The sequence below is a fragment of the Epargyreus clarus genome, unplaced genomic scaffold (genome assembly GCF_041222505.1).
Source record: "Epargyreus clarus isolate Ecla_fem2 unplaced genomic scaffold, WU_Ecla_fem_2.2 ptg000023l, whole genome shotgun sequence".
Lineage (NCBI taxonomy): Eukaryota > Metazoa > Arthropoda > Insecta > Lepidoptera > Hesperiidae > Epargyreus > Epargyreus clarus.
The window spans coordinates 12,343,750-12,371,033 of record NW_027332230.1 but is presented as its reverse complement, the minus strand read 5'-3'; the positions used below and the strand labels follow the sequence as shown (position 1 = coordinate 12,371,033).

Below are 27,284 nucleotides of genomic sequence, written 5' to 3'. Positions count from 1 at the left end.
ATAAACGATCACAGTAGCCACCATTTATATACCGAATTGCAAATCCACTTACACGATATGACTATAGTTCTGTATCCACTATCAGTCCTTGATATGTACACTACTAGACGTGCAGACATGGGCGTATAAAAGGGTAGGGTTTAGGGGGTCTTGAGGGGGTTTCGAGGTTTGGGGCTTCACATCCCCTTTTGCCTTAGGCGAAATTTTAGGGCATTTGCGGGAACAGCCAAAATTTCAAATAGGAGTATTTTTTGTTCGCCGAACTATTCGTATAAGAAACGGCAAATACATGTTCCCTCGTGGATGACGCGAATCCACCACTGTTTAAACCCCATTAAGAGCGTCCTTTCCACCAGAAATGTGCGCTGTAGCTAAGCTATGAATGTGTGTCAAATTCACCAAAAGGATTCCATTACTTTCATTAATTATAATTCCATTCAATCACCTATAGGAATCACCTATAGAATTGAGTGATTTACTCAATCCTATAGGTGGTTGACACATATACACCCATAGCGTGGAAAAGCACCCTAAAACGCCCCATATTTTCATATTTTTCTATACAATATTTCGAAAAGCATGACGCGGTTGTATAACGATATAAATACGATCAAACATTGTATAAAACGATATTGTTTTTACCACAGTACTGTCTGACACGTGTTAAGTTTGCACATATAAACGCACCACAGTCTACGCCCACGTGTACAGCTCAGTGCTCCATAACGCGGAGCGGGCGAGCAGCAGCTACCGGGGGATGTACTCCAGGGGGTACCACGCCACGGTCTCCTCGCGCAGCGGGATGGAGTTCAGGGGTATCACCACGCCCCCGAGGAACTGGTTCTCTTGCAGCGGGTCGTAGTGCCACACCGTCGCTTGGAGGCTGCGGTTCTTTATCACCTCGAGTGGTAAGCGATATTCGAGCATTTCCATGAACGATGGGTGCGAGTTGCGCTTTAGAACTCGCGTCTTTCGTTTCGTCTCTTTGGTTGGATCCGGTACTAGGTACACCTGTAAATTGAGGAGTTGCCACTGTTATACAAATTATGTCTGCAGAATTATTTCTGTCTAAATATAGTTCATCAAAACTAAAATACATTAAGATTACAGCATGTAAATTGCTCCCATAAGATAAAGGAACTAAAACTTACATTTTTATAGTTCGCACCAAACTTCAAGTCCGCTCTGGAGATAATACGCGCAGGTGTCAGTCACCAATTCGGTCGAACACAACTACTAGCATATACTCTGTAACAACGTAAGGGCATACTAACACAGCTGTGTACCCGCGGACGAGCTGCCTTCTTCCTGCTAATATCTACAATTTGCTATTGCGGCGCAACTTGTTTCTTTATCCGGAGTGGACTAGCAGTTTGGCGCGGACTATACCTAGAGATAAGAGTCACAGTACCTTAACATAAGGGTTGGGTGGCAACCCCTGCGGCGAGGCGGCCAGTGACTGTGCGTGGAGTATTAGCACGGCTAACACTCCGCCCGCGTACTGCACCGACAGCTTCAGCGAGCCCGAGCCGCTGCTCTCCGCCTCCACTGAGTCACCTGCACACAACGACGTAACCATAGATTAGTAAAGATTACTCACACCTTACAAGAAAATGTAACCAGTTTCGACAATTGAAATTGTGACTGTCATCTATTTTCAAGTTTGAAAAATATTAAAAAAGAAATGAAGTTTTTAGATCATTTACGAATGAAATATTTCCCCGCACTTTTTCTCCGATTTCGTGTTTTTGCACCACCTAACTGCACATGTCGGCATTGTTCCGCGTAAATTACACCATGACAGCCATTAAACGACTGACACATTTGTCTGCCGTTTAAGCCATTTAATGGCTTCCTTCAATTACAAGGCGGTGAGATATCTATACTTATCTATGGACGTAACATAAAATAATTTGAGCGTGCTGGGCGGAGCAAAGGCCTTATATTCATTTAAGCATTCACACTCTACTTGTGCAGTCCATCAACACTAAAAACTACGGATATATTGAACCTTTGGGTACGGACAAAAGCCGAACATGTAGCTCGCTCTGAGCGTGTTTGAGCTGAAAATGCTGAGGTCACTTCAACACGCTTCACTTCAAGGTACACTTGAGCGGCTTAGTGAAATGAGCGGGTCATTCTCTTGTGCGTGCTCAAATGAATACAAATTCTTTTGACTTCACTGTAAGTTCTTTGAGGTCTGACCAATCTATTTAAGTCTAGGATTCATTAAATAAAAATTTGTGAACCTAGACAAACAATAAATACGCACTTCTATGTTTCACCATGGATGGTTTAATGTCAGTGAAACATCAAAAACGATCCCTCCGTACCTCAATGCTTCATCCTCTGCGGCTCGACATCCTGTTGGTCCCGTAACAGTGGATGGAAGAACGTGTATACGAGATCCGAGTGCGCGATCTCATCCGCGAGGCTGAACAGTGACGCGAGGAACGCCTGCACGTCTCCATAACGACGCTCCCAAACTTCCGGGTTTTGGAACGACCCACGACATTTCTAGAGTACGCTTACATATAAGAAAAAAAAACAAACGATCCCTCCCTACCTCTATGCTTCATCCTCTGCGGCTCGACATCCTGTTGGTCCCTTAACAGTGGATGGAAGAACGTGTATACGAGATCCGAGTGCGCGATCTCGTCCGCGAGGCTGAACAGCGACGTGAGGAACGCCTGTACGTCGCCGAAACGACGCTCCGCCACCTGACGGGTGTTGGAGCGGCCCACGTGCAGGCCGGACGGGAGGCTGGTGGAGGAAATAAACCGAACAATTATTATTGTGATTGTATGAGTGTATGCGTGAGAGAGAGAGAGAAAGAGAGAGAGAGACAGAGTGTGTGTGTATGTGTGTGTGTGTGTGTGTGTGTGGTGTGTGTGTGCGTGCGTGCGTGTGCGTGTGTGTTATAAATAATTATTTGCTGTAATGTGCTGTTGTTATGTGCTGTTATTAGGCAGAAATAGGTAAAAATTTAAAAACGTTCCAATAAAACGCAGTTCTACTTCAAGCTAGAAATGAGCGTGGCAGTGGAACCGCCCCAGTTGAACCATACTGCTCCACCACCTTTCAACTTCCAACTTTGCAGGGCCATATTTTTTTTCAACTGCGCCTGACATTGCTTAATTTTGTGAATCGATTACTATTTACAATACAGGTAGAATGAGTAGTTCATACTTAACATCAAGTGGAAATCGTAGCTACTTATATTACACAAGTTAACCACATTTCTATGGGTATGGCTTACTAACAATGAATGCTATCTACGATAACATTGTATAATAGAAGGCCAGATTCCATCCACACGCTAGGACGCATATAATAGTGCGAGTAAAATTCTGTAGAAAGTATTATAACGTTAACATACGCTTTTAATAATATTAACATTACTTCTTAAATTTTATATCTTTATATAAAATTCTCCTGTCACAATGTTAGTTATCGTAATCCTCCGAAACGGCTTTACCGATTATCACCAAATTTTATATGCATATTCAGTAGCTCTGAAAATCGGCTACTATGTATTTTTCATACCCCTAAGTGATAAGGGTTGGTCAGCCTTAACATTTTTTAATTAATATGGCAACACAACGTTTGCCAGGTCAGCTAGTATTTTAATAAAATAAAATTCCCAGCATAATATGCTGCTTTGCAAGAATAACGGCACAAGTAAAAAGGTAGTTTTCCAGGAGAAAAAGTTTAAAATTAATCTATGTTTTTGTTTCGAAATCTTTTATTTAAACGAGACTTAAAATAATGATAAATACAATTATAAGTAGTTATTTATATAACCACAGTACTGTTAGGACACATTAAAATAGGAAATATTTGGGATTAAATTCTATCTTTAACAGAAAAATGAATTTTGAGTTGTGACATTATTCTTGCAAGGAGCGATATACACTTAAAAGTTCATACAGTTACAATGACTGTGTGAATGGTTACTAATCAATTATTCAAGTGAAAATGAACAACGCTAAATGATTACTTAAGAAAATAACTTTCGCATGACATACTAAAATCCAAACGTTTGCAGATTAAGACTTGGTATACGAATTGCCGTATACGCCGCGATTACTAGAATGATTCGTTATAGATAAGATTACGGTCATTACTCACAACATGGCCGGCACTGTCAGATATGTAATCTTTGGAATACAAGTTTGGTTGTGCCAATGAAGAAAGCACATTTACTATCGAAAACAATAATATTGCTAGTGAAGTTCTAAAATGGCGATTGTTAGAGGCTACAATGACTGTGAGTACACGTTTTCATGACATTTGCGAGTTTTTAAAATAATAGAGATAATTTATATAGTGTTCGTTTTATATATGTTTTTATTCACAACAAAGTATTCCTAATTCTTAATATTTGTGTCTCTCTTATCAGTGCATCATAAGTGCAAATGTTGATATACTTTATTTATATGTTTAAGAAATCCACTAATTTATGTGAAGGAAAATGACATGTTCATTTTAATATAATAGTAAAATTTCATAACAAATAAGACAATTATTTTTGACCTAAATTCCTAACTACTATTAGTGACTATTAGTAATAACACTTGAGACTTTGAAATGACATGTATACCATAAATTTTAATGTACTTTACAAGTATAAGATAAGTGAATAATAGCCACATTCCAACTTATTATTTATGACCAAAAAACAAGTGTAAATTATTCGTCACTCATGTTCATAAAATTAAAAATATGTTTTAAGTTTAGCCTGTTGTATGAATTGTCAGAATATTTGTGAGTACAAATTTTACTACTGTAGTAGTACTTCAGTACTTTACAGAATCGAAGCCTAATTAGTAAACACATTATAGTAGTTGAAAGATTTCACCGCGTCAACATAGATAAAGGTTATCTAATTGAATATTTAAAAAACTCTTATCAAAATATTATGATTTATTCATTTCAGCCGACAACTTTCTAAGTTACCTAGCAACTGTTGCCATGTTCTGTGGGATATCATGTACGATACTTATGCTCAAGTTCAAAGGCTTCAAGGCATCACTAAATCTGTCATCTGGCAAGAGGAAAGGAAAGGAACATTTCGAATTAGCACCTCAGGTGTCTGTCAATGGAGCTTACAGAACCAGCAGACAAGAATATTACGGTCAGTGATATCATAAATATTTGAAACGAATTTCCTTAACGCGGCTTGAAAGCTTAATAGTAGAAATTGTGGTGTAAGGAAAAAGCAGAATGCTAATGCGTTTGCAATTTTGCAATTATCACTGACACTTTGTAATTGGCGGGGGCCCCCCGATCGCAGGCATATCTCTTAATCAATATTTGTTTGCATGTAAAACATACAAAACGTTTAAACCAAAAATTCGTAGACATAAGTCGTAAAAACGTTACAATGTTTGATTATATTAATGGATTATTGAAATCCTTTAAATCTATCTTATCTCTCTTAATCTATGCTTTTTATCTAATGCAATCTGTTCACTAAAAATTACAGCAAACAACTATTACTTGGATCCTCCAAAGAAAATAACCCCATCGATGGTTAAGCTGCCACCTAACGCACATGAAACTGGCATTAAACCTTCAAAGAGCACCGGAGACCTATCAAAAGTCACAAACGCACCAGTAGATGTTCGAAAAAGTACACCGAATGTTTCTGCGAGTGTAACTCAGGCTAGCAAGGATGGAAAAAGTCAACTAAAAGAACAGAAAAAGTTAGAGAAAGAACGGCAAGCTGAGCAAAAGAAAAGAGAAAAGCTAGCAGCGCAAGAGCGGGATAAACAGGAAAAATTAAGAAAGGAGAGGGAGAAGCAGGAGGCTCTACAAGCCAAACAGGCGAAGGAGAAGGAGAAACAAAGAAAAAAGAAAGTAGCCCCTGCACAGCCTAATCAAAAGGCAGTCCCACAACAGAAGCCAACCGCCCCGCAAGCAAGAGTTGTTGCTCCACAACAAAGCGGAGCTTCCCAGAAACAACATGCACCTCCCCCACCACCGCAACCGAACGCAACGGGCCAACCGTTACAAAACGCGAGCTCGCTATTTCCAAAAGTACATTCTACTCATTCCCATTCTACTAACACACTAGAGAGCTCCATTAGCCGAAGCAGTGGTCCCCCGCCCTACTCCGATACCCCGCAAGTCATACTCAACAAGAATGATAATACGGGTAATACGAGTTTTGCGAAACCTATCGAATCCAGCAGCTGGGACCTCATATCTCAGCACAGACAAGAAATGAGTAAAACGACTGGAGCTATTGGGAACAAACCCAAACAAACCACATTAGACCTACACTATAATGTTGGCAATGCTAATGACGACAAAGATAATAGCGAGGCGTGAATGCCATAAGTATATTTAATTATATGATATTGTATAATAATCGCCCTGATAGTAATAAGAAAAATTAATTAATATTATTTAAAAATAAAACTTATCGATCTAGTCGAATTATGTTTTCCTGTGTTTAAGATTGCTATCTTAATATAATAATGTGTTCAAATTAATACCTTATCTTTACGTATAAATATAATTTAAGCGCCTGTCTGTGGTTTTGAAATTAATGACAAGTAATAAAAGTAAGCCATTATTTGTTTCATTAATAAATAACAAATACGTAAAGGGGAATCATTGTATTGTATATCAAACTATGATATTATTACGTCCTAATCAATTGTCAATAATTTACAAAGAAGTAGTGATAGTCTAGTGGTTAAAAAACTCGGCCTCTCAATCGAGGGTTCCGAGGGTCAAATCGCACTTCTAATTTATCAAACTTATGTGCGTATTACAAATTAATTATCACTTGTTTAAACGGCGAAGGAAAACATCGTAAGGAAACCTGCATACCTGAGAAAAAAGTTTTCAATGGTATGTGAAGTCTACCAATACGCACGTGGCCAGCGCGGTGGACTATGACCTAACCCTGCTCATACTGAGAGAAGACCTGTGTGCAGCAGTTGGACATTAATGGGTTATTGATAATGAATCAATTATCTAAAGTTAAAAACTTGTCCCACGCAATCCTTTTTGCATTCAATGGCAATTTATTACGGTACATATTTTATATATCTGTCTGAAAATTTCAAACAATTACGTGAATTTATTTTCATATAAATCGGTTATATTTTTTAAAGAAATCTATCACACTTTCGACATTAAAGTCATATCTTTGTTAACTGATAAAGAGTTCTGCGAAGTGATTATAAAAATAATTGCCATACTTGTTATTGATAAATATTAACCGCCTCAGGAATTTCCATTCATGTAGCTATAAAAATATTTATACATTATCCCAATGTTGTCTTGCATATTTGGTAGAGTTAATAATGGCTCGGCTCATGATATTTTAACTTAACAAGATCACAAATGGCTTAGAATAGGACAGCTGTCTAAGGTAGAACACATTGAAAATAGTATGTTGTGATTGTCTAGCCAATTTCTGCCAATGGCAAAATTGCATAGAAATGATAGCTAATACTGATTATTGGACTAATAGAAACTGTAAACAAAAAACTATTGAATGTACAAATGGTTGGAATCATTTTTTGCGATTTTAAAGTATATTCGATAAGAAGTAGAGAACTAGAGTATTTTATGTAAGGAATTTTAGCTCCAACAATATTAAAAAATTCTGAACAGCACCTTGCATATAAAACTATATTTTTCAGGAACTTAACTTCAAGTACAATTAACCATTTTAATTATCTCAACTTTCGCCAAATATAAAAATAATTATTTCACACAGTAATATTAAACTAAACTGACATATATTATTTCACATATAGACTCACCTGTGCACCTTTGCCAGGGGGAAGTGTAGACATATCTTCTGGTAGAGCTCCGTGAAGTGCTTGTAGGAGCGGTACAGGACTGAAGGCGTGGCCTGTCCCTGTCTGTACACTCGTAGGGCGTACACGTAGTGCTTTTCCGGGTCGTATCGCTTCTCGTAGCTGAGGCACTCCACACGTACTAGCCGACCTTCTTGAGCCATACTGTTGAATAACAATTAATTAACGCAATGTTAATGTTAAATTAACATACTTACTTCAATTCAATTATTATTATTATTATATATTTATTTATTTACTCTACAATGAACATAAGGTGGTTATTACAAAATGGTTATTCAAATTATGGTTCAAAAGGTGGACTCAATGTTAAATAGAAAAGTAATATTGATACTTATTAAAAATTTAACTCATAAGAAAAAACGCGAGTTAGATATTTCCGAGAGCGATAAGGTAATTTTAAGGTAAGCAAGTTACATATTAAACTGCATCAAAATTTATCTGACGGGCATATGTGTGTTAGTGTGGTTGGGTGTGTGCCGCATTGCGTCATGCATGCATGACGAAATCATGCGTATGCTTATATGCGAGTTTGAGTACGGCTTGGCGTGTATGTGTATAATAAGCATTTAAAAACATATTTTATTTTGGTCACTTACGTATATGTTCTGGGCATAAACGATAGGAGTTCAGACGTGGTGCTGTTCTGGTCGCCACTCGCTCGCAGCTGTGCCAAGTTGTGCAGGAAGAAGTTAATGGGCGTAAACCTGTCAATCATACATGTACATGTAAAAAAGGGGAAAGTATTTGCTACTTTTAGCAGCTAGAGGTGCTGCCACCTGGGCTTAGTTCTATTACATAATGCCGTTCGCGTAAAATTTTACGGTAGTCAGGAGTACACACGTCGGACATCGTCCATAGAGGATTCTATTTATATAATTGATCCTCGGTGTCGGTGACGGCTGGCGGCACGCGGCCCCCCGCCCTGTACGGCGCACGGTACGCACTTGCTCTTGAGCGAGGAGTGTATGAGGCGCGCGAAGGCGGCGGCGGCCTCTGCGTTGGTGACGGCGGGCGGCACGCGGCCCCCCGCCCTGTACGGCGCACGGTACGCACTTGCTCTTGAGCGAGGAGTGTATGAGGCGCGCGAAGGCGGCGGCGGCCTCTGCGTTGGTGACGGCGGGCGGCACGCGGCCCCCCGCCCTGTACGGCGCACGGTACGCACTTGCTCTTGAGCGAGGAGTGTATGAGGCGCGCGAAGGCGGCGGCGGCCTCTGCGTTGGTGACGGCGGGCGGCACGCGGCCCCCCGCCCTGTACGGCGCACGGTACGCACTTGCTCTTGAGCGAGGAGTGTATGAGGCGCGCGAAGGCGGCGGCGGCCTCTGCGTTGGTGACGGCGGGCGGCACGCGGCCCCCCGCCCTGTACGGCGCACGGTACGCACTTGCTCTTGAGCGAGGAGTGTATGAGGCGCGCGAAGGCGGCGGCGGCCTCTGCGTTGGTGACGGCGGGCGGCACGCGGCCCCCCGCCCTGTACGGCGCACGGTACGCACTTGCTCTTGAGCGAGGAGTGTATGAGGCGCGCGAAGGCGGCGGCGGCCTCTGCGTTGGTGACGGCGGGCGGCACGCGGCCCCCCGCCCTGTACGGCGCACGGTACGCACTTGCTCTTGAGCGAGGAGTGTATGAGGCGCGCGAAGGCGGCGGCGGCCTCTGCGTTGGTGACGGCGGGCGGCACGCGGCCCCCCGCCCTGTACGGCGCACGGTACGCACTTGCTCTTGAGCGAGGAGTGTATGAGGCGCGCGAAGGCGGCGGCGGCCTCTGCGTTGGTGACGGCGGGCGGCACGCGGCCCCCCGCCCTGTACGGCGCACGGTACGCACTTGCTCTTGAGCGAGGAGTGTATGAGGCGCGCGAAGGCGGCGGCGGCCTCTGCGTTGGTGACGGCGGGCGGCACGCGGCCCCCCGCCCTGTACGGCGCACGGTACGCACTTGCTCTTGAGCGAGGAGTGTATGAGGCGCGCGAAGGCGGCGGCGGCCTCTGCGTTGGTGACGGCGGGCGGCACGCGGCCCCCCGCCCTGTACGGCGCACGGTACGCACTTGCTCTTGAGCGAGGAGTGTATGAGGCGCGCGAAGGCGGCGGCGGCCTCTGCGTTGGTGACGGCGGGCGGCACGCGGCCCCCCGCCCTGTACGGCGCACGGTACGCACTTGCTCTTGAGCGAGGAGTGTATGAGGCGCGCGAAGGCGGCGGCGGCCTCTGCGTTGGTGACGGCGGGCGGCACGCGGCCCCCCGCCCTGTACGGCGCACGGTACGCACTTGCTCTTGAGCGAGGAGTGTATGAGGCGCGCGAAGGCGGCGGCGGCCTCTGCGTTGGTGACGGCGGGCGGCACGCGGCCCCCCGCCCTGTACGGCGCACGGTACGCACTTGCTCTTGAGCGAGGAGTGTATGAGGCGCGCGAAGGCGGCGGCGGCCTCTGCGTTGGTGACGGCGGGCGGCACGCGGCCCCCCGCCCTGTACGGCGCACGGTACGCACTTGCTCTTGAGCGAGGAGTGTATGAGGCGCGCGAAGGCGGCGGCGGCCTCTGCGTTGGTGACGGCGGGCGGCACGCGGCCCCCCGCCCTGTACGGCGCACGGTACGCACTTGCTCTTGAGCGAGGAGTGTATGAGGCGCGCGAAGGCGGCGGTGGCCTCTGCGTTGGTGACGGCGGGCGGCACGCGGCCCCCCGCCCTGTACGGCGCACGGTACGCACTTGCTCTTGAGCGAGGAGTGTATGAGGCGCGCGAAGGCGGCGGCGGCCTCTGCGTCGGTGACGGCGGGCGGCACGCGGCCCCCCGCCCTGTACGGCGCACGGTACGCACTTGCTCTTGAGCGAGGAGTGTATGAGGCGCGCGAAGGCGGCGGCGGCCTCTGCGTCGGTGACGGCGGGCGGCACGCGGCCCCCCGCCCTGTACGGCGCACGGTACGCACTTGCTCTTGAGCGAGGAGTGTATGAGGCGCGCGAAGGCGGCGGCGGCCTCTGCGTTGGTGACGGCGGGCGGCACGCGGCCCCCCGCCCTGTACGGCGCACGGTACGCACTTGCTCTTGAGCGAGGAGTGTATGAGGCGCGCGAAGGCGGCGGCGGCCTCTGCGTTGGTGACGGCGGGCGGCACGCGGCCCCCCGCCCTGTACGGCGCACGGTACGCACTTGCTCTTGAGCGAGGAGTGTATGAGGCGCGCGAAGGCGGCGGCGGCCTCTGCGTTGGTGACGGCGGGCGGCACGCGGCCCCCCGCCCTGTACGGCGCACGGTACGCACTTGCTCTTGAGCGAGGAGTGTATGAGGCGCGCGAAGGCGGCGGCGGCCTCTGCGTTGGTGACGGCGGGCAGCAGCGCCGCGCGCACGTAGCCCACCGCCGCGCTCGTCACGCCCGGCACGCCCGACATCGCCATCTGGTAAATTAGACCAAAATTTACTAAAGACCCGGCCAAATACAATGGCTATTCTAGCGCCGCGTACGGCGTACATTAGGCCGCGTTCTAGCGTCGCGTTGTGTTGTACTGAGTTAATAGAGAGCGGTCACACAGAGCGCGTCGCGTACTGCGTACGGTGTTCTAGCGCGACGCTCGGCGTTCTTGTCGCGGCGTTGTAATTTTTTACAGATGGGCATACTACGGCCGGGCGTAATTTTGCAAAATATTTATATTCCATTTGAAAAACTAATAGTAAGCGTTCGGAATAATAGATCTATATAATATAAATGATGATAATTATAAAAACGATAATATAAATATACGCTAATCATCGCAACGAATACCGAATACAACCGAATAATGTATTTACATAATTTAACTCGCACCTATTCGCCTTTACTCGGCAAGTATCAAAACATAAATGCACAAGCTCCTCACCAGCGCGAACAGATCCAGGATGTGGTCGTGATGCGCTCGCACGATGTTGAACGCCATGCAGCATAACTCCACGAAGTGCTGGAACCGCTGCGTCGGTCTCTCTCCACCGTTGATCACGTACGCCATGTCGTGAGTCAGCACGAAGGGTGCTCGGTCCCTGCAAATAGCGATCTATGTTAATAAGGTGCAACATAACGTTTTATCCTGTCACGAGCTTTTGCCCGCGGCTTCGCTCGCGTTACGAAGTAATATTTTCATCCCCTATATTATCCCCTTGGGGGTAGAATTGATCAAAATCCTTTCTTAGCGGATGCCTACGTCTTAACATCTATCTGCATGCCAATTTCAGCCCGATCCGTCCAGTGGTTTGGGCTTTGCGTTGATAGATCACTATGTCAGTCAGTCACCTTTGAGTTATATATATTTAGATAATAACTAGTCGTTTACTACCACTTTCCTTCACTCCAAAATAGAATTTCTGCATCTACTTTTTACCTCTTCTCTTTCTCATTCCATTACAATTACAATGTACCAAGGGGTGTTAAAGTATATTGATGAAAGCGAAGGGTCGTCATTACCAGACCATTAACTTAAATAATGTGTATATTGCGACTAACATCGGTGTTATTTACTATTTACTGGATACCGATGACTACTATGAATACCAAATCCATTATCAGAGTACATTAGGTACTACTCAGTACACAATTTCGGTGTAATTTATAATCTGACCTTACAGCCCAAATCGGATTCGTAAATTATTACAATAATTCGGTTGTTAAGTATTTAACTCCAAAATAGTCGCAAAGTAAAATGAAAAGACATTTGTACAACGTACAAAATAATAATAACCACGCATAAAAATGATGTACCTTTTGAAATTGCCAAACATCTGCGCATCACCAAGGAACTTGCCAAAATCAATGTGGAACAGATGTCCTGATGTTTTCAACATAATATTGTCGTTGTGTCGGTCGCAAATACCCAACAAGTAAGTCGCCACACTGTAGCCGGCACATGACGCTGAGAAAAAAATATAAAAAATGTTTTCATAAACTTTCATCATATTTTCTAAATTGAAATTTTGTAAGTGCAACAATGATGGCTTAACATATTGAAATTCAGTCTCTTATTGTGGGAACTCCGAGGTTCGAATGCCTGTGAATAGTTCATAGAGCGAATTACGAATGTGAACTGACACTCGCTTTAGCAATGACGGAAAACATCGTCAACAGAAACATAAATGCCTGACAGTTTCTAAAAAAAAATTCAAAGATGGGTAAAGTGTGCCAATTCACAAGAAGGAAATGTGGTGCCTAAGGTACATCCCTTTCTTATAAACTACACAAGTGAAAAAATATTAATAATATTCACCAGTAAAATTATCTCTTGCCCGTTGGTATTCCAATTCCGAGGGGTTGTGTTTTGCGAGCCATTCTGCTATTGGCTTGTCTTTAAATGAGCCTGTAAGACCCCATTCAGTTTGTATTGCCCTTAAAGTTTCCGCTTCTGACACAATTTCAATCATACCTGTAATAATACAAAAATAATAAGTACATCTCTAAAATTACCAATCCCACTACTAACCTTCTTATTTCTTATATAGTACTAGTGGTGCCCGCGGCTTCGCCCGCATTTTAAAGAAATAATATGACATTCATAAAACGGAAAATTTGTACCTGCATTGGAATGAAAGTGGTGCCATCTGTCGAAAATTGGTCTTACTAACTCCCAAACCCTCGTGGGCTCTTGGACAACAACTTTGCTAAAGATCATCACTTGATCAAATGCATAGTTTCCGATTCTATAACTACTTACGAATTAAAAATTAATTAAAATAACCTTTTCCCACGGACTAAATTGTGAATCTAAACCATTCTCAAGTCCCCTTGAACACACACAACAAATTTCATCAAAATCAGTCCAGTCGCTTAGTAGGAGTTCAGTAACATACACACGCACATAAGAAATATATATATAAAGATATAAAAATTAAATTTAAGATATTATTATTATCATGTTACCCCTCTTATTGCTCGTTGGTAACGCTTGAAACGTAACTATCCGTAGATCAAGGCCCGCTTTAAGCCATAGGCTATCCATTACCTTGATGACTTGTAATACTAACGAGTCTTGTCTTAGATCATCGCCAACCTATAAAAATATGAATTTTAATGTTAAATAAATAAACACAGCCTTTATACTAATATAATACTTTATTTTGTTCGTATTTGTACGAGTGTGTAATTTTTAGGACATTTAACAATACTTAATTTAAAGAAACTTACCTTAAACATAGCGGGTATAACAGCATTATCAACGCCGATGAAATTTATTTTTAGTGGCAGCGTATTCGATGCGAAGAACATACACGATCTGTGTAATAAATAATACATATCATTCAATTGTAGTGTATCGTAAATTACAAAAATAAACATCTACTTATATTTTATTTCTCAAGAATAATTACAATTTAACTCATACCTAAAACATTTTTTTTTTTGCAAATTTTTAAATTTTTACAAGCCAACTTTAAGCTGTCGATTTAATTTCTATGTTAGCAAAAATGACTTTAAAGAAAAAGTATGAAAAAAACTTTAAAATTATTTGATAACAAGGTAGTACATACTTAACATCGACATCGTGTACGTATTTGTGCAACGCTAAGGGCAAAGCAGCGGGCTGTGCCCTTAGCAAGGCCGCCAAGCGCTCCCCGCCCGCACACAGCGCCCGACTCCGCCCACCTTCCTTCGCACTTTTCACTGACAACGCCACTTCAGATACACTCTGTGAATTATTATAATGTAAAATTATGCACAATACTACAATAATACAAAAAATCAAAAAGTCACGACAACAACGACAACGATGTTAAAAGATATATGAAGATGACGTTCAAATCTGTATCACTACTGTCCATAGACACCTATAAACAAAACGAAAATAGATCGGAAATCGTACATGCAATCACAGATCACAGATACGTTATTATGCGTAACAATTAAATTAAAATTTAAAGTGGCTCGTAGTTTCTTGTGTTTTACAACATCTTAGTGAATTACAATTTCTATTCTGTTTGTTTTTTTTAATTGCAAAAGAATCAACAGTGCACCAATCGCATGAATTTGTTGTGTGAAGTTGTTCAGTGAACCGATAGCAACTTACAAAAATCAGGACTCATAGAACCGGTTAAAACCGGTCAGAGCGGCACCAATTAAAATAAATACTATCAAACAAAAAATAATTCATCATCATCATCAACCCATTACTGTCCCACTGCTGGGCACGGGTCTCCTCTCATAATGAGAAGGATTACGCCTAGTCCACCGCGCGTGCGGTGCATTCCATAGGCCAAGTGCGTTGCATTGCTAGACTTCACATACCTTTGAGATGTTTTTTTATAAATCTCTCAGGTATGCAGGTTTCCTCACGATGTTTTCCTTCACTGTTTAGCATGTGATAATTAATTTTCTAATACGCACATCACTTTGAAAATCAGAGGTCTGCCTAGGATTTGAACTTCAGACCCCTCGATCGAGAGGCCGAGTTTCTTAACCACTAGGCTATCACTGCTTGCAAAAATAATGACACCCACCTTAACAAGCAACTGCTGTCGCACCAGCGTAGTGGTGAGATTCTCCCCGCAGATAGCCAGCAGCGCCCTCAGCATCAGTCTGTACCGCCACGTGGCCGTCATCGACGCGTCCAGCTCCAGGCTGTCGCCCGCGTTCTCCTCCAACGTTATACCTAGGAATTCTTGACTTGGCGCCTGGAATGGTAAAACATTGTTAGTATAAAACGACATTATCAACTCGTGTGAAATAGGGGCATAGAGAGTAAAAGAAGGTGATAGAACCCTTTGTGGTTCGACTCCGGCGGAACCGCCATATCTACCTCATAAAAGCAGTGTTAAGCGCTGATGTGTTCTGGTTTGAAGGTTCCAACTTAGTCCTTAGAGGTAGCGGCGCATTTGTGGCCGACCTCTAGGGTTCATTACAAGCGTCCAAGTGTCAATGTAAATGATAAAATAGATAGTAAATTAATATACTTTTGATATGTTACCTGAGGCACATTTGGTAAAGAATGGACTAGCAACCAAAATAATCGGTGGGCAACGGCCGGCGCGGACAATGCACGCGACAGTAGCAATTCTGTAAAAAAAAATAGATAATTCATATATAGAAACTTAACAAGAGGATTAAATTTGACTACATTATAGAATAACACTCGGAAATTTAAGACGATAATGTCCAAAAATATTGGAAGTATGCAAAAAAAAAAGAATATTTACGTTATATAAAACGTATATAAAAAGCCATTAACCCATTTTGACACCGCTGATGTGTAAATAAGTATTTCGTTGGTCCGGCGCGGTGTAGATAGATAGATTATTCTTTATTGCACACTTCAATAGATCATAACAATAATACACAATTATATAGGTTAATAATTGGATGCAATAGGCGATTATTTACTGTGAATTTAAGGACTACGTGGCTGGAAATTGGCTTGGAAAATAATACAGCGGCAGTCTCAATATATTACAAATAAGGCATTAAAAACTTACCAGCAAGCGGACTAGATTCGTACGTTTCGTGCCTAAGCGCCTGAGCGAGCTGCGGCAGTATCCGGATGAGCTCGTCGTCGCTCAGCGCACGCAGCAGACGAGCTGCCATCGCTCGCACCGCCGCGTCCGGGAAACTGAAATGACACGAGACGTAAGGATGAAAAGATGTTCATTTGATAGATGATTATTGAGAAGTGACAGCTTTAAAAAAAAATTACGACGCTATTTGTTAGATTGAAAAAATATATATATTGTTTTTAGACAAGAGGTTGTAAAATTAAATTTTGAAATCAAATTTTCTAATTCAATATAAAATCAGGCAGTATTATTTAATAGGTAGATTCTGAATTTAGTTTAAAGTATTGGAAAAAATACATAAAAAGCATACATACGGAGTTCTTGGTTTACATTTTGTTAAATACTTAAGTAAATAAGGAGTATATTCTAACCTAGAGAAACCAATCAACAACTAATAAAATTAAATGTTATCAAAAGTTAACAATCTCAAACATATATTTTGTTTTAGCTGTATGTACCACAAACACATTACATATTATTAGGGTAGCATGGAATACTGAGCCCTACTCGCACTTGACCGGTAATCTTAAGAACAGAAGTATCACGGGATCACGGTACCAGGGCAGCAGCAGATGCATGGCGTTTCTCGGCGATGGTTCGGTCCAGAGCGCGAGCAGTGAAAGTAGCTGCGCGCGGTGCTCGCCGTACCAGTGCGTGGCGGCCAGCAGTACCAGCGGCAAGGCGCCCGCCAACGCCACCAGGTACTGACGCTTCTCCCACATTATCTACAGAATAAGTGTGTGCACATAATGAGTCATAACTAGAAAATGAAGTTTTCAAGGTGGTAGAAAATTTGTGGCTGTCTAGATAAGAAATGTCAACCTCAGTGGTGGACGAAGCTCGTCGGAAGTCCGGTATGAAAAGTTGAATGAGGCCCTCAATCCTTAGACTTAAACTTCGCACCTTCTTAAATTTGATTTAATTTTACAAGCTTTTATAAATGTCTACAACGGAACATGTAGACATTTGAAGGCCTCTGTTGTCCCCCAATTAGTGTGCCAGTGACGATCCCCAATAAAGTATTTATCTCACAACGACAGTGTCAAGCCCTGCTGTTCTAGTTTAAAAGGTTATGATTAAAAAAAAAAGACAGTTTCGCGAGGCATTCTAACAAAAAGTGCCTTCAAGGTACCCACGATGCCGTATCGTAAAGTACCGCGTCTGAGAACCACTGCAGTTTATTTATACAAACTAATACAAACACCTTCACCGCCACGACACCAGTGCCGCTTATGATGGGGCATCATGTGGTATCAGTTATCACCCTTACATTGCACACCTTTATAGCAACACAGAACGACTATGAGCTATTCAACTGAGATTCTTAAAAAATAGAATTGTTTTCTTACCTCCCTACACTCAGTAGGCATCCTCTGATAAGCGCCCTCTTCGATGAGATGCAACAACTGTGACTGTGTGTGGCCATCCAATGAATCGAATGTAGGCAAATCTTCTTGAGTGAGCGTCTTCACTTTCTCACCATCACCTTCCGTCCATTTTACACCCGTGCGGGTATAAACAGGAATTTCTGTAAGCATAAAAAAGATTATTAAGTTGTTAAGTAAAATTACAAACGCATAACTTCTAATAACATAGCTCTATAGGAACTATATAGCCAATATATTTTTTATTACAGTTTGGAGATTTCTCCCGCATTAACAGAAAAAGTGTAGTTGATTACCATAATTGAATTAGCGATAAAAATAACACCCATTGATTTGAAATACATAGCACACTTACCAATATTAACTACGGGATAGGGAGCGGGCGGCGTGTGCAGTAAATGTGGGGCGGGACCGATCCTACGATCACAGCACGGTGGCCATAGAGGTAACACGTAATGTCCCGATGCTAACATGCTGAAAACAAAACAGTTATTATAGTTCGTAATTTATAATACGTCAAAGGAGTCTTAAATACTAGTAATTTTCTACTCATTTCAGTTACGTCACTAACGCCATCTATCTAATTGTACCTACCAAATATCGAAATTTGAAAAATTTCTATTACTTAGCCAAAAGTTGTCAAACATAGAGCATAGATTAGCAAAGCATTGAATAGATTATTTATTAATAACAGACATATTGAACACGGCGTCTAGCTAGCTAGTTTTTAATTCACTGATCGTGTACTGTTTCCTCTCTACGTCTCTAGCGGATTAAGCTGGGGCGGAAGGGACGGAACCCCCCGGGCCCCCGATCGTAGAGGGCCCCCAAACACAATTGCTAAAAAAGGTCGTCAGAAGCAGAAACAAGCAATACCAGTCACCGGAATCATAAATAAGTCTATGACACATTTGTAATTTTGTAAAATCAAATGAAACTTTTTACACTGGGGGCCATGCAACTTTCCGCCCCGGGCCTCCGATGACCTTAGTCCGCCACTGCCTTACATACCAGTCATAATCAAACAGCTGTATAGCGGCCCAGCCGAGCTCCACCTGCTCGAACTGCACATCTCCCTTGTCCTCGGTCTCATTGTTGTTCTGCAACGCAATCTCGTTGTTCTGATGCTGGTTGTCCACTGTACGTAGTGTCTGACCGAACAGCGTTATGACTAGACGCGACTCACGCGGCAATGTGTTCACTGGCAAATCTTCTAGATTTATCCTGTAAAAACAATCATATTTCAACAGTGCAGTCATGACAGTATATTGCAAAATATACTTAGTGCATGACTATTGTGTCACAAAGTGATAGTGACTCAGTTATGAACTATAGTCTGATTCATAATTAGGTGTCCATAATGTAAACAAAGGTGTTGTCCTATCAAGAAAACATGTTTCAAATGGTAGTTTCTTATTTGGACGATATTAAAGTAATAAAACGATAATAAACTAATAATCTAAAGAAATTAAAATCAATTCAAATTTTCTAATATTTATATTATCTCAATTTAGTTCCATAGAGTAATAATAATAAAAAACAAGGTTTATGGTAGAAAATTCAAATGTGAAAATGTGGTAACACAATCGGGATCCAAAACATTTTTTGTGCCGCCATTTTTAACTTTCGTAGCTTATGTTATCCATTTTCGTGATCGTGATTGAACTCTAATGTTTTCTCATTTTAATGGCGCGTTTTGTAAACTGTGTGTAGTTGTTAAAGTTTTTGTTTTTTATTGAGTTTGTTAAAATTTTTGTTTCTTGTTTATTTGTTAAGGTTTACAATACCTGTAATCGTATTTTGACAATGACATTTCTTTGTTTACATTTTGGACACCTAATTATGAATCAGACTATACATATCTTTATATGTCAAAAAACTCAAAATAGAGCTCTGTAAACAATTTTATTAATATTTTTTGTTAATATGATTGTTTATAAAATTGTGATATATTTTAAGAATGGATTACGAACCATGTGATTTTAAAATATTTTTTAACATTTATGTTTCTGTTTTATCTTGACAGATCGTCACATAAATTTTATAACAAGGAAAGCTAAGTATCAAATTTAATAATTGCTTAATAATATTTTTGAATGAATCTTACCATGTATCAAATATAATCCTCGGGTAAAACCCTCCACATTCAATCTTAGACGAGTGCGTAACTCTCAACGTCTTTAGCGGCCTGGTCCCGTAGTAAACTTGAGCGTGGAACAGATACTCGTCGTGGTTCCAACACAACGGTAGACTGTGGACTGCTTCGATACAGAACAACGTAGTCTCCGATATCGTGTGGGCTGGTACCGCTTCTGTAATAATACATAGCTACTTCACTACAAAATACATTAAAAAGTGTTACAATATAAAAACACATAATTTAGGATCGGCATTAAACTAGTAAAGATTTTTAACGTCACATAAGCCTCTTTCCTGTCACGCGGGTTTGTGTCAGCATGCGGTTCTGGACCGCGTGCAACCCATTCACATCTTATCGTTTCATAGACACTGCCTATCTTGTAATCTACACAGGTATACTGCATGATATTGCAGCTTATTAATTTACGCATACATGCGGATATAAACTCGCGTGACAAGAAAACGGCCCTTAGTAATTATGATAATGCAATATTGGACATCACCTGTTATAAACCATGAAATATAAATTAATAAATAATATGACACATTGCTTACATACATTTAATATAAAAAATAAGTTTCAAAGCAAAATTTTCACACAATAATAACAACAAACACATAATATTAAACAATGAGAACATAGAACACACGAAACAAAGCAATACTCCAAGGCGAAGATACCCGCAGACACTCCTTTAGTAGGACACGCATATTGAAGCCGTGTGATGATAGCGTACACATCGAGCCCACAAGACGCCGACTCTGGTATATACTGCACAATACGGAGAGTCTACGTCTTATCGACCCGCTGCGAACTTCTTAGAACAGGAAGTTTTGTGCTTCTATTAGTCACTGTCGCACGTAGAACGAACACAATGTATGGTGAAATTGATTTTATATTAATTATAGACTAATCAAATTAAAAACAGTAAAATTCTTCGCTATTCTACTCTAGAAACACCACCGCCACTGCAATGCTGCGTCTTTAAGTTTGAAAGGGTAGCAGACTTCTGGTGAGACTATTTGGGATTCATTACAGATTTTCAATAGGCAAGTCACCATTGATTATATTTTTGATACGATTTTTAAATTTTTGCACCTGATACATTACGTTTAACTTGATAACACAACACAATACATGAAAGTCACAAATACACATACCCGACCAAACAATATAGAACTAAAATCATAACTATATTAGTTTTGTTTCACTAGCAGATTATATCGTGGTAACGGTTGCGTTCGCGAGCTAGATCATACGCAATGATGAACTACCAAGTCACGCGCGTTGTATGTCAGCAGCGACACGCGTGGTGATGACGTCACAGTCAAAGAACAAAAACCAGCTACTACTTACTAGCTGGGTCCACCGCTGTCGCGGGCGCATCCGCCAGATAGAAGTCGAGCAGCTTCGCACGCGTGTATAAGGCTAACAACGCTCGCACGGCGTCTCGCACACGTGCGCACTGCTGCGCGACGGCCTCGCGCGTGTTGGCCGCCCGCAGCGACACCGCACAGTACGGCCCGCTCTCCGCTTGTATCTCCGGACGGATCGCGCCCGTGCTCTGCACACAAACAACGACATGTTACTATAGATTTTTTTATAACATAAGAGTAGCAGACGAGCATGCAGTCCACCTGATGGTAAGTGGCTACTGCCGCCCATGGACATCTGTAATCGACCCCAAATAGGATAAGATATTCCCCTACATGAGGCCGGCCACAGATGCTACCCCTAAAAGTATGTCTCCTTTATCACGCTCTTCAAACGAGAACCCAGCAGCACTAAACACTGCTGTTATGAGGCAAAAACAGGTGTAGCGGTGGTGACGCCAGAGTCACCACCGCTACCACGAGCCACAAAGGGTCCTACCACCTTAAAAATTGTGATACAAAGCAGCTCTTGTATATGGTTCTCACATACAAATTATAAAAACGAGTGAGTAAACTTAATTAAATAAATGCCACTATTATTTACTTCTTTATTTTTAATTAATAAAATATACTTTTATTTCATGTCTCTTGGTAACAGAGACCAATCGCCACGTAGATAATGTAAGTTTATAAATACCGTGTAAAAACTCAAATAAGATTAATAATAAATATTTAATAATGCTAAATAATATTATTTTCATTATATTTAACGAATTGTGTATACATCTACACATATTTTAAAAAAATGAAAGTTGTCGCCAATAAAATTACAACGTTAAAATTGTTCTTTCCCATATCTTTTTTTAATTCTACCCATAGTTTGTTCGAAGTCAAGTACTATGTAAATGAATGTAAATGAAAACATTATCATCTTGTATATTCCCGTAAGAAAATTTACACAATATCTCACCTGTGCAGTACAGGCCTGTGCGAAAGCATTTAAGGTATGCGTCACGTGTAATGTTTCTACACCACCCGCTAACGCACAAATGGCTTTAACCGCCTGAAACACCGCTTTTGGAGAACAGCTACCTTCTGCACCCACCACTCCAATCGCTCGAGATAGTTCACCCTCCAAAGTTTCTGTGAATTAATGAGTCTGAGATCAGTCAACGTAATACACTTTCATACTTAAAAAATCAAAGCTTATATTTGTTCAATCCATTTCATTTAATTTTAAGAGTCCACTTAGATAAGTCCAATATGAACTCATAGTGCAAATAAATGCCAACTGATTTATTGATCCGTGACATGTATTTTGCACACATGCACGACCACGCGGTGTAAATTAGACGCATATTGATTTATGTTATAAAACCTTCGATCACTAATAAGAACTAGATACACAATCCCATACAAAAATGAACTTAAAAAGTGGCGTCAAACGTGTGTAAAAAATTCTAAGTGACAGAATCTAAAATTAATACAAAATCAACTTTATCACCATTATTTCAAGGTGTTTTTTTAAAAACTGCTTACCAAAAGCAATAAATTTTTACGACATAAGCTAGCTGTCATAAGCTACCATAAAAAATGTAACCTTATTTGAATGAAGTTAAAGTCGCATTAACAAAGCAAAAAAAAAGCCATTAAATTTTACGACCGTGGTTTGTCACTTGGACAAGGGATGAGTGGAGACGAACTGTCAGTACTTTAAACGGTTATTATAAATTATCACTTAATATTTTTATTAGGTCGAAGTAATTAATTTGAATGAAGATAATTATATTTTACCTGAATGTAAGTAATAAGATAATAATAATTTAACAATGAAACTATGAAAATGAAACTATTATATATATATATATATATATATATATAGGGTGTCCCGTAAGTACCACGACAAACTTAGGGAGAACATAGGTGAGGGTCTGACCTCTCTGGGAAAAAAAAAACCTTAATAAAAGTGTCACCGTTTTTGCACTATCGATTGTTTTATATTTTTTGAAAAATTCAGCCCTCTTCATCTTCTTTCGTTAACTGCGTGTACAAATTTGGTGTTGCATGGTTCATTTTTTCTGTTAAATACTATCAGATAGTTGGTCTACCATATTGAAATGTAAATTGGTTAAAACATGTGAAGGCACCATAAAAAATAGGGCTATTTCTAGATTTTAATTTTTTTACTATTTCTGCCTCAACTTTTGACTATTCGCAGTGAAAAAAAAATGTACTGAACTAAAAGTGCACATTGCGCAAAAAATATGTCTAGTTAATAGAGATTTTAAAAAGGTACCACACTTACTATTTAAAGTTGAAGAAAAACAGTTAAGGCTGTTTTTGCACGAAAGGGACGGAAACCAACTAAAACGTAATGATCGAGTTTTTAGTTAAATTTCGCTTGCTACCGACTCACAACGTGTCAGACAGTACAAAATCACATTATTACCTAATTACACACTTAAAAATATCATTCTTCATCTGTAAAAAAGCATCTAAGTAACTAACTAGCAAACAAAGTAATACAATTTATTAAGTCAATTTTTACCTACTTTTAACTGTCGCCTCGAAGTGAAACTTCGTACATGTATGAAATTTGAATGACAAAACTATAATTTGACATTTTGGCACTGATCTGATGATGGAGCCAGCAAGGGCATGGTTTATTTCTTAGTAAATCCCTCGATTTTGGGCTAAATTAGTAAGAGATCTACCATCCATATCCTGGCTCCATTTTTAAAGGTGGTAGAACCCTTTGTGGTTCGACTCCGGCGGCACCACCGCCACACCTATTTCTACCTAATAACAGCAGTGTTAAGCGCTGCTGTGTTCCGGTTTGAAGGGTGTGGTAAGGGAGACAGACTTTTCCGAGGCGTTCCAGCTTAGTCCTCAGGGGTAGCGGCGCATCTGTGGCCGACCTCAGGTAGGAATATCTAATCCTATCTGGGGTTGATTACAGATGTCCATGGGCGGCAGTAGCCACTTACCATCAGGTGGACTGCATGCTCGTCTGCTACTCTTATATTATAAAAAAAAAAAAAAAAAAAAGATGTCCATTCTCCACAACGCAAGGGATCTCGAGGAAAGATAAAAATATATTACATAATATTTTACTTAATAATTTAATTTTACTCATTTCCTATTTACATTTGGTATCTAAATCCTCTGCCTAACCTTTAAGGTAAGCCAGGCATATATTTGATTATTATACAAAACAAATATTTTTATAAAACAAAAAAAAGAAAAAAATAATTAAAGAAAAAAATATAAAACAATAGCGTCTCCATTCAAAATAGAACAGAGTCACCATGTTACCCGAACAAATCAAGTGGGCATGCAATAGTAATAATTGTACGCTTAGTAACAGACTTTACAATTTACATGGTTTATACATTCTGTTGATAATTTCGAAAACTTAAAAATAAATTAATTACGCACGATATAGCAGTATTTATAATTGAGTGATAGCAATTACATACTTATAATAATAATACTTACCGAAAATACGATATTACATCCTTTTTTAACGTCCTAGACGTGTGATTTTTGCAGTTTTTAAACCAGCACTGAGGCATGTTTATTCTCCGATCGTTCAAACACTACTAACCTAAAAAAGCACCCAAATGTCAAATTGGGCGCGCTTTTCGTCGCGTCATTCTGTCGTCGCTGATTGTGTATCTAGTTCCTATTAGTGATCGAAGTATAAAACGTATAAAACATACACCACATCTTAATTACATAGTATATTAAAAAAATGTACTTCAAACTTAAGAACCTTCTTAAATATCAATTGAACCACAAACTCACCCAACATAATCGACAAGTTATCAAACGACAGCATGGGCGTGGCGCCTTGCGTAGGGATCAAGTCATCCAGCGTTAGATGCGAGTCCCTAGCGTCGTCCCTTTCCGTCCTCGCGAGGGAGTTGTCCTTGCCCTCGTTCAGGTACAAACGAACGTCCTTCTCGAGGCGAACGCACTCGCGGATGTACTCGTATTCGCTGAGCAGACTGCCAGGTGTTAGGTACTCCTTTGCGCCCCACACCTGGATTAACAACAATTTTAGATCTGTATATCCTATTTGTGTATGTGAGTGTCACTCAAAAAATTGGAAACCCCTTAGAATCTTTAACGTATAAAAAGCCATTAATGTGTCATATCCACCACTTATATAAACTTGTATGTTTTAAAAAAATATTTGTGATATCCACAAAGAAGGCAAATCTATCAATTACATAATACTATCAAAATTTATCGTTTTAATAACTTTTTACAGCCACGTTCAATTTCATAAATAAAAGGTAATGTATTTGTCATGTGAGCAGATTTTTTGTGAAGGCTACATTTGAATTTAATTACATTTTTTTATTGAGCAATAACACACACTTACCCGCAACATATATCCAGACATATCATCTCGGATGTCTTCATCGAGAGAGCAGACTACTGTCAATATCACATGCTCAACGGTCGACTCCACTGTAGTAAGAATAAATTTGTCATCACATTTTTCAATATTAAATTCCATATATTATAATATGAGAGAAGCAGTATATGTCCCATACATATTTTTTTTTATTGATGAATGAAAAATACAGAAAAAAATATATGTAGTCATAAAAAAATTACAAAGCTAAGAAAAAATTGTCACGAAAATTTAAATGTAACATTACCTGTATATGTAGCATAACACAGAATATGGACGTTACAAAATTGGCATATATAAAATTGTAACAAAATTCACAAGATGTAAATTAAATGTACATAAAAGCAATAATAAAAAGTTTACTACAACCGCTTAATTTCTAAAAAGCCTATATGATAACGACTCGAAAAGACTCACCATCGGACGTGAACGTGATAGGTTCGTCGGCGTGCGCGTGGTGCACGAGGATCTTGATGCTGGTGTTGGGCGGGTACTTGCCGCCCGAGCGCGCCGCCACCACGTGCCCGGGGTTCGTGCTCTCATCGCTGTGCACGAAGCTTTCTGCAATTTTAAATATAAAGAGAAAATCATTACACTTGTAATATATAATGTACTAGCTGACCCGACAAACGTTGTGTTGGCATATAAATAAAAAAATGTTAAGGGGGAACAACCCTTATAACTTAGGGGTATGAAAAATATACAGGGTGAATTTTTAAAACGGGCCTTCAGGGCCAAATCCGAAACTATAAGGATTAGCGAAAAATGCTGAAAGGAGTTACGAGGCCGATTTTGATAAAAACTATAAATGCATCATTACTTTTTTAAAATAACTTTTTCCCTAACCGGGAATCGAACGAGTTCATTTTGAAAAAAATACACCCCCTATATTATTCCACTATCTGATAGTGTTGCTTATAAGGATCAAAACCTGGGAAGTAATGATAAATGACAAACTAAAGGAAAAGCCTCAATTTTAAGAAAATACATATTTTTTCATACTAATTTGGCAGTTAAGTTCCCGCCATTCATCAATTTAAACAATTCGTGTGTTAACAATTTTTTTGGCTCAATGTTTCAAATCATTCGAAAGCGGACGTTTTGTTCTCCAAGAATTTATATTTTTATGTCCGACTTAATAAAGGTTATTTTAAGGACCATTATAATAGATTTAACTTGCTATGGGCGGAGTTTCGTTTAATACAGACGTAAAGTTGACTATTTGCAAAAATGACTTTTTCGAGTCAAATCCGAGTGATTACTAATCAAAGAGATAAAGAAAATCATATTAAACAGTCCTGTACCGTTATTCGACCTAATAATTATGAGAGTGACTTCCGTTTCCGCTTGTTGCTAGTCACTTACTTCCGGTCCGCCGCGCCCTCTATACCTAGTTTCCTGCAACAATTGCTTGTTCATTTCCGGTCAATAGCAGGTTTGCGACACCAGCGCCACCACTGGCAGGTTATACCTTAGATAACGTTTTTACTTCATTGGCTGTTCTGTTCTCGGCCGAGGCGGTCGCTAGCTGGCTCGACTACGAGCACTGGGCCGTCTCATTTTTTGCTAGTCTTACTTACAGTGTAAAGAAATTGCGATTTCGCAATTGTTGGAGTACCAATGAATAAGTTAAGGATTTAAC

The 27,284-nt window shown here is 40.7% G+C and overlaps 2 protein-coding genes across 2 annotated transcripts in view; one reads left to right on the top strand and one right to left on the bottom strand.

The window, feature by feature from the left end:
* Positions 1-331: 331 nt before the first annotated feature.
* Positions 332-27,284, bottom strand: part of Pi3K68D (phosphatidylinositol-4-phosphate 3-kinase catalytic subunit Pi3K68D) — a 43,220-nt gene continuing 16,267 nt past the window's right edge. Inside the window, exons 9-33 of the mRNA XM_073085459.1 lie at positions 26,060-26,203; positions 25,607-25,695; positions 25,024-25,261; positions 22,187-22,359; positions 21,200-21,407; positions 19,811-20,015; positions 18,715-18,927; positions 18,059-18,177; positions 17,668-17,846; positions 16,877-17,043; positions 16,241-16,374; positions 15,736-15,824; positions 15,269-15,442; positions 14,303-14,460; positions 13,962-14,049; positions 13,698-13,827; positions 13,048-13,203; positions 12,546-12,696; positions 11,674-11,830; positions 11,081-11,214; positions 8,444-8,551; positions 7,788-7,988; positions 2,567-2,763; positions 1,412-1,557; positions 332-1,011 (exon numbers count right to left, since the gene is read on the bottom strand). Of these exons, the coding sequence (XP_072941560.1) occupies positions 748-1,011; positions 1,412-1,557; positions 2,567-2,763; positions 7,788-7,988; positions 8,444-8,551; positions 11,081-11,214; positions 11,674-11,830; positions 12,546-12,696; positions 13,048-13,203; positions 13,698-13,827; positions 13,962-14,049; positions 14,303-14,460; positions 15,269-15,442; positions 15,736-15,824; positions 16,241-16,374; positions 16,877-17,043; positions 17,668-17,846; positions 18,059-18,177; positions 18,715-18,927; positions 19,811-20,015; positions 21,200-21,407; positions 22,187-22,359; positions 25,024-25,261; positions 25,607-25,695; positions 26,060-26,203 (4,022 nt within the window). The 3' untranslated portion in view covers positions 332-747. The remainder of the gene's footprint in view (positions 1,012-1,411; positions 1,558-2,566; positions 2,764-7,787; positions 7,989-8,443; positions 8,552-11,080; positions 11,215-11,673; positions 11,831-12,545; positions 12,697-13,047; positions 13,204-13,697; positions 13,828-13,961; positions 14,050-14,302; positions 14,461-15,268; positions 15,443-15,735; positions 15,825-16,240; positions 16,375-16,876; positions 17,044-17,667; positions 17,847-18,058; positions 18,178-18,714; positions 18,928-19,810; positions 20,016-21,199; positions 21,408-22,186; positions 22,360-25,023; positions 25,262-25,606; positions 25,696-26,059; positions 26,204-27,284) is intronic.
* On the top strand, positions 4,133-6,342 carry LOC140751949 (uncharacterized). Its single transcript, XM_073086070.1, has 4 exons — positions 4,133-4,270; positions 4,940-5,137; positions 5,489-5,906; positions 6,027-6,342. Exons 1-4 carry the CDS (start codon positions 4,243-4,245, stop codon positions 6,334-6,336), a joined length of 954 nt encoding a protein of 317 aa, XP_072942171.1. The 5' UTR covers positions 4,133-4,242; the 3' UTR covers positions 6,337-6,342.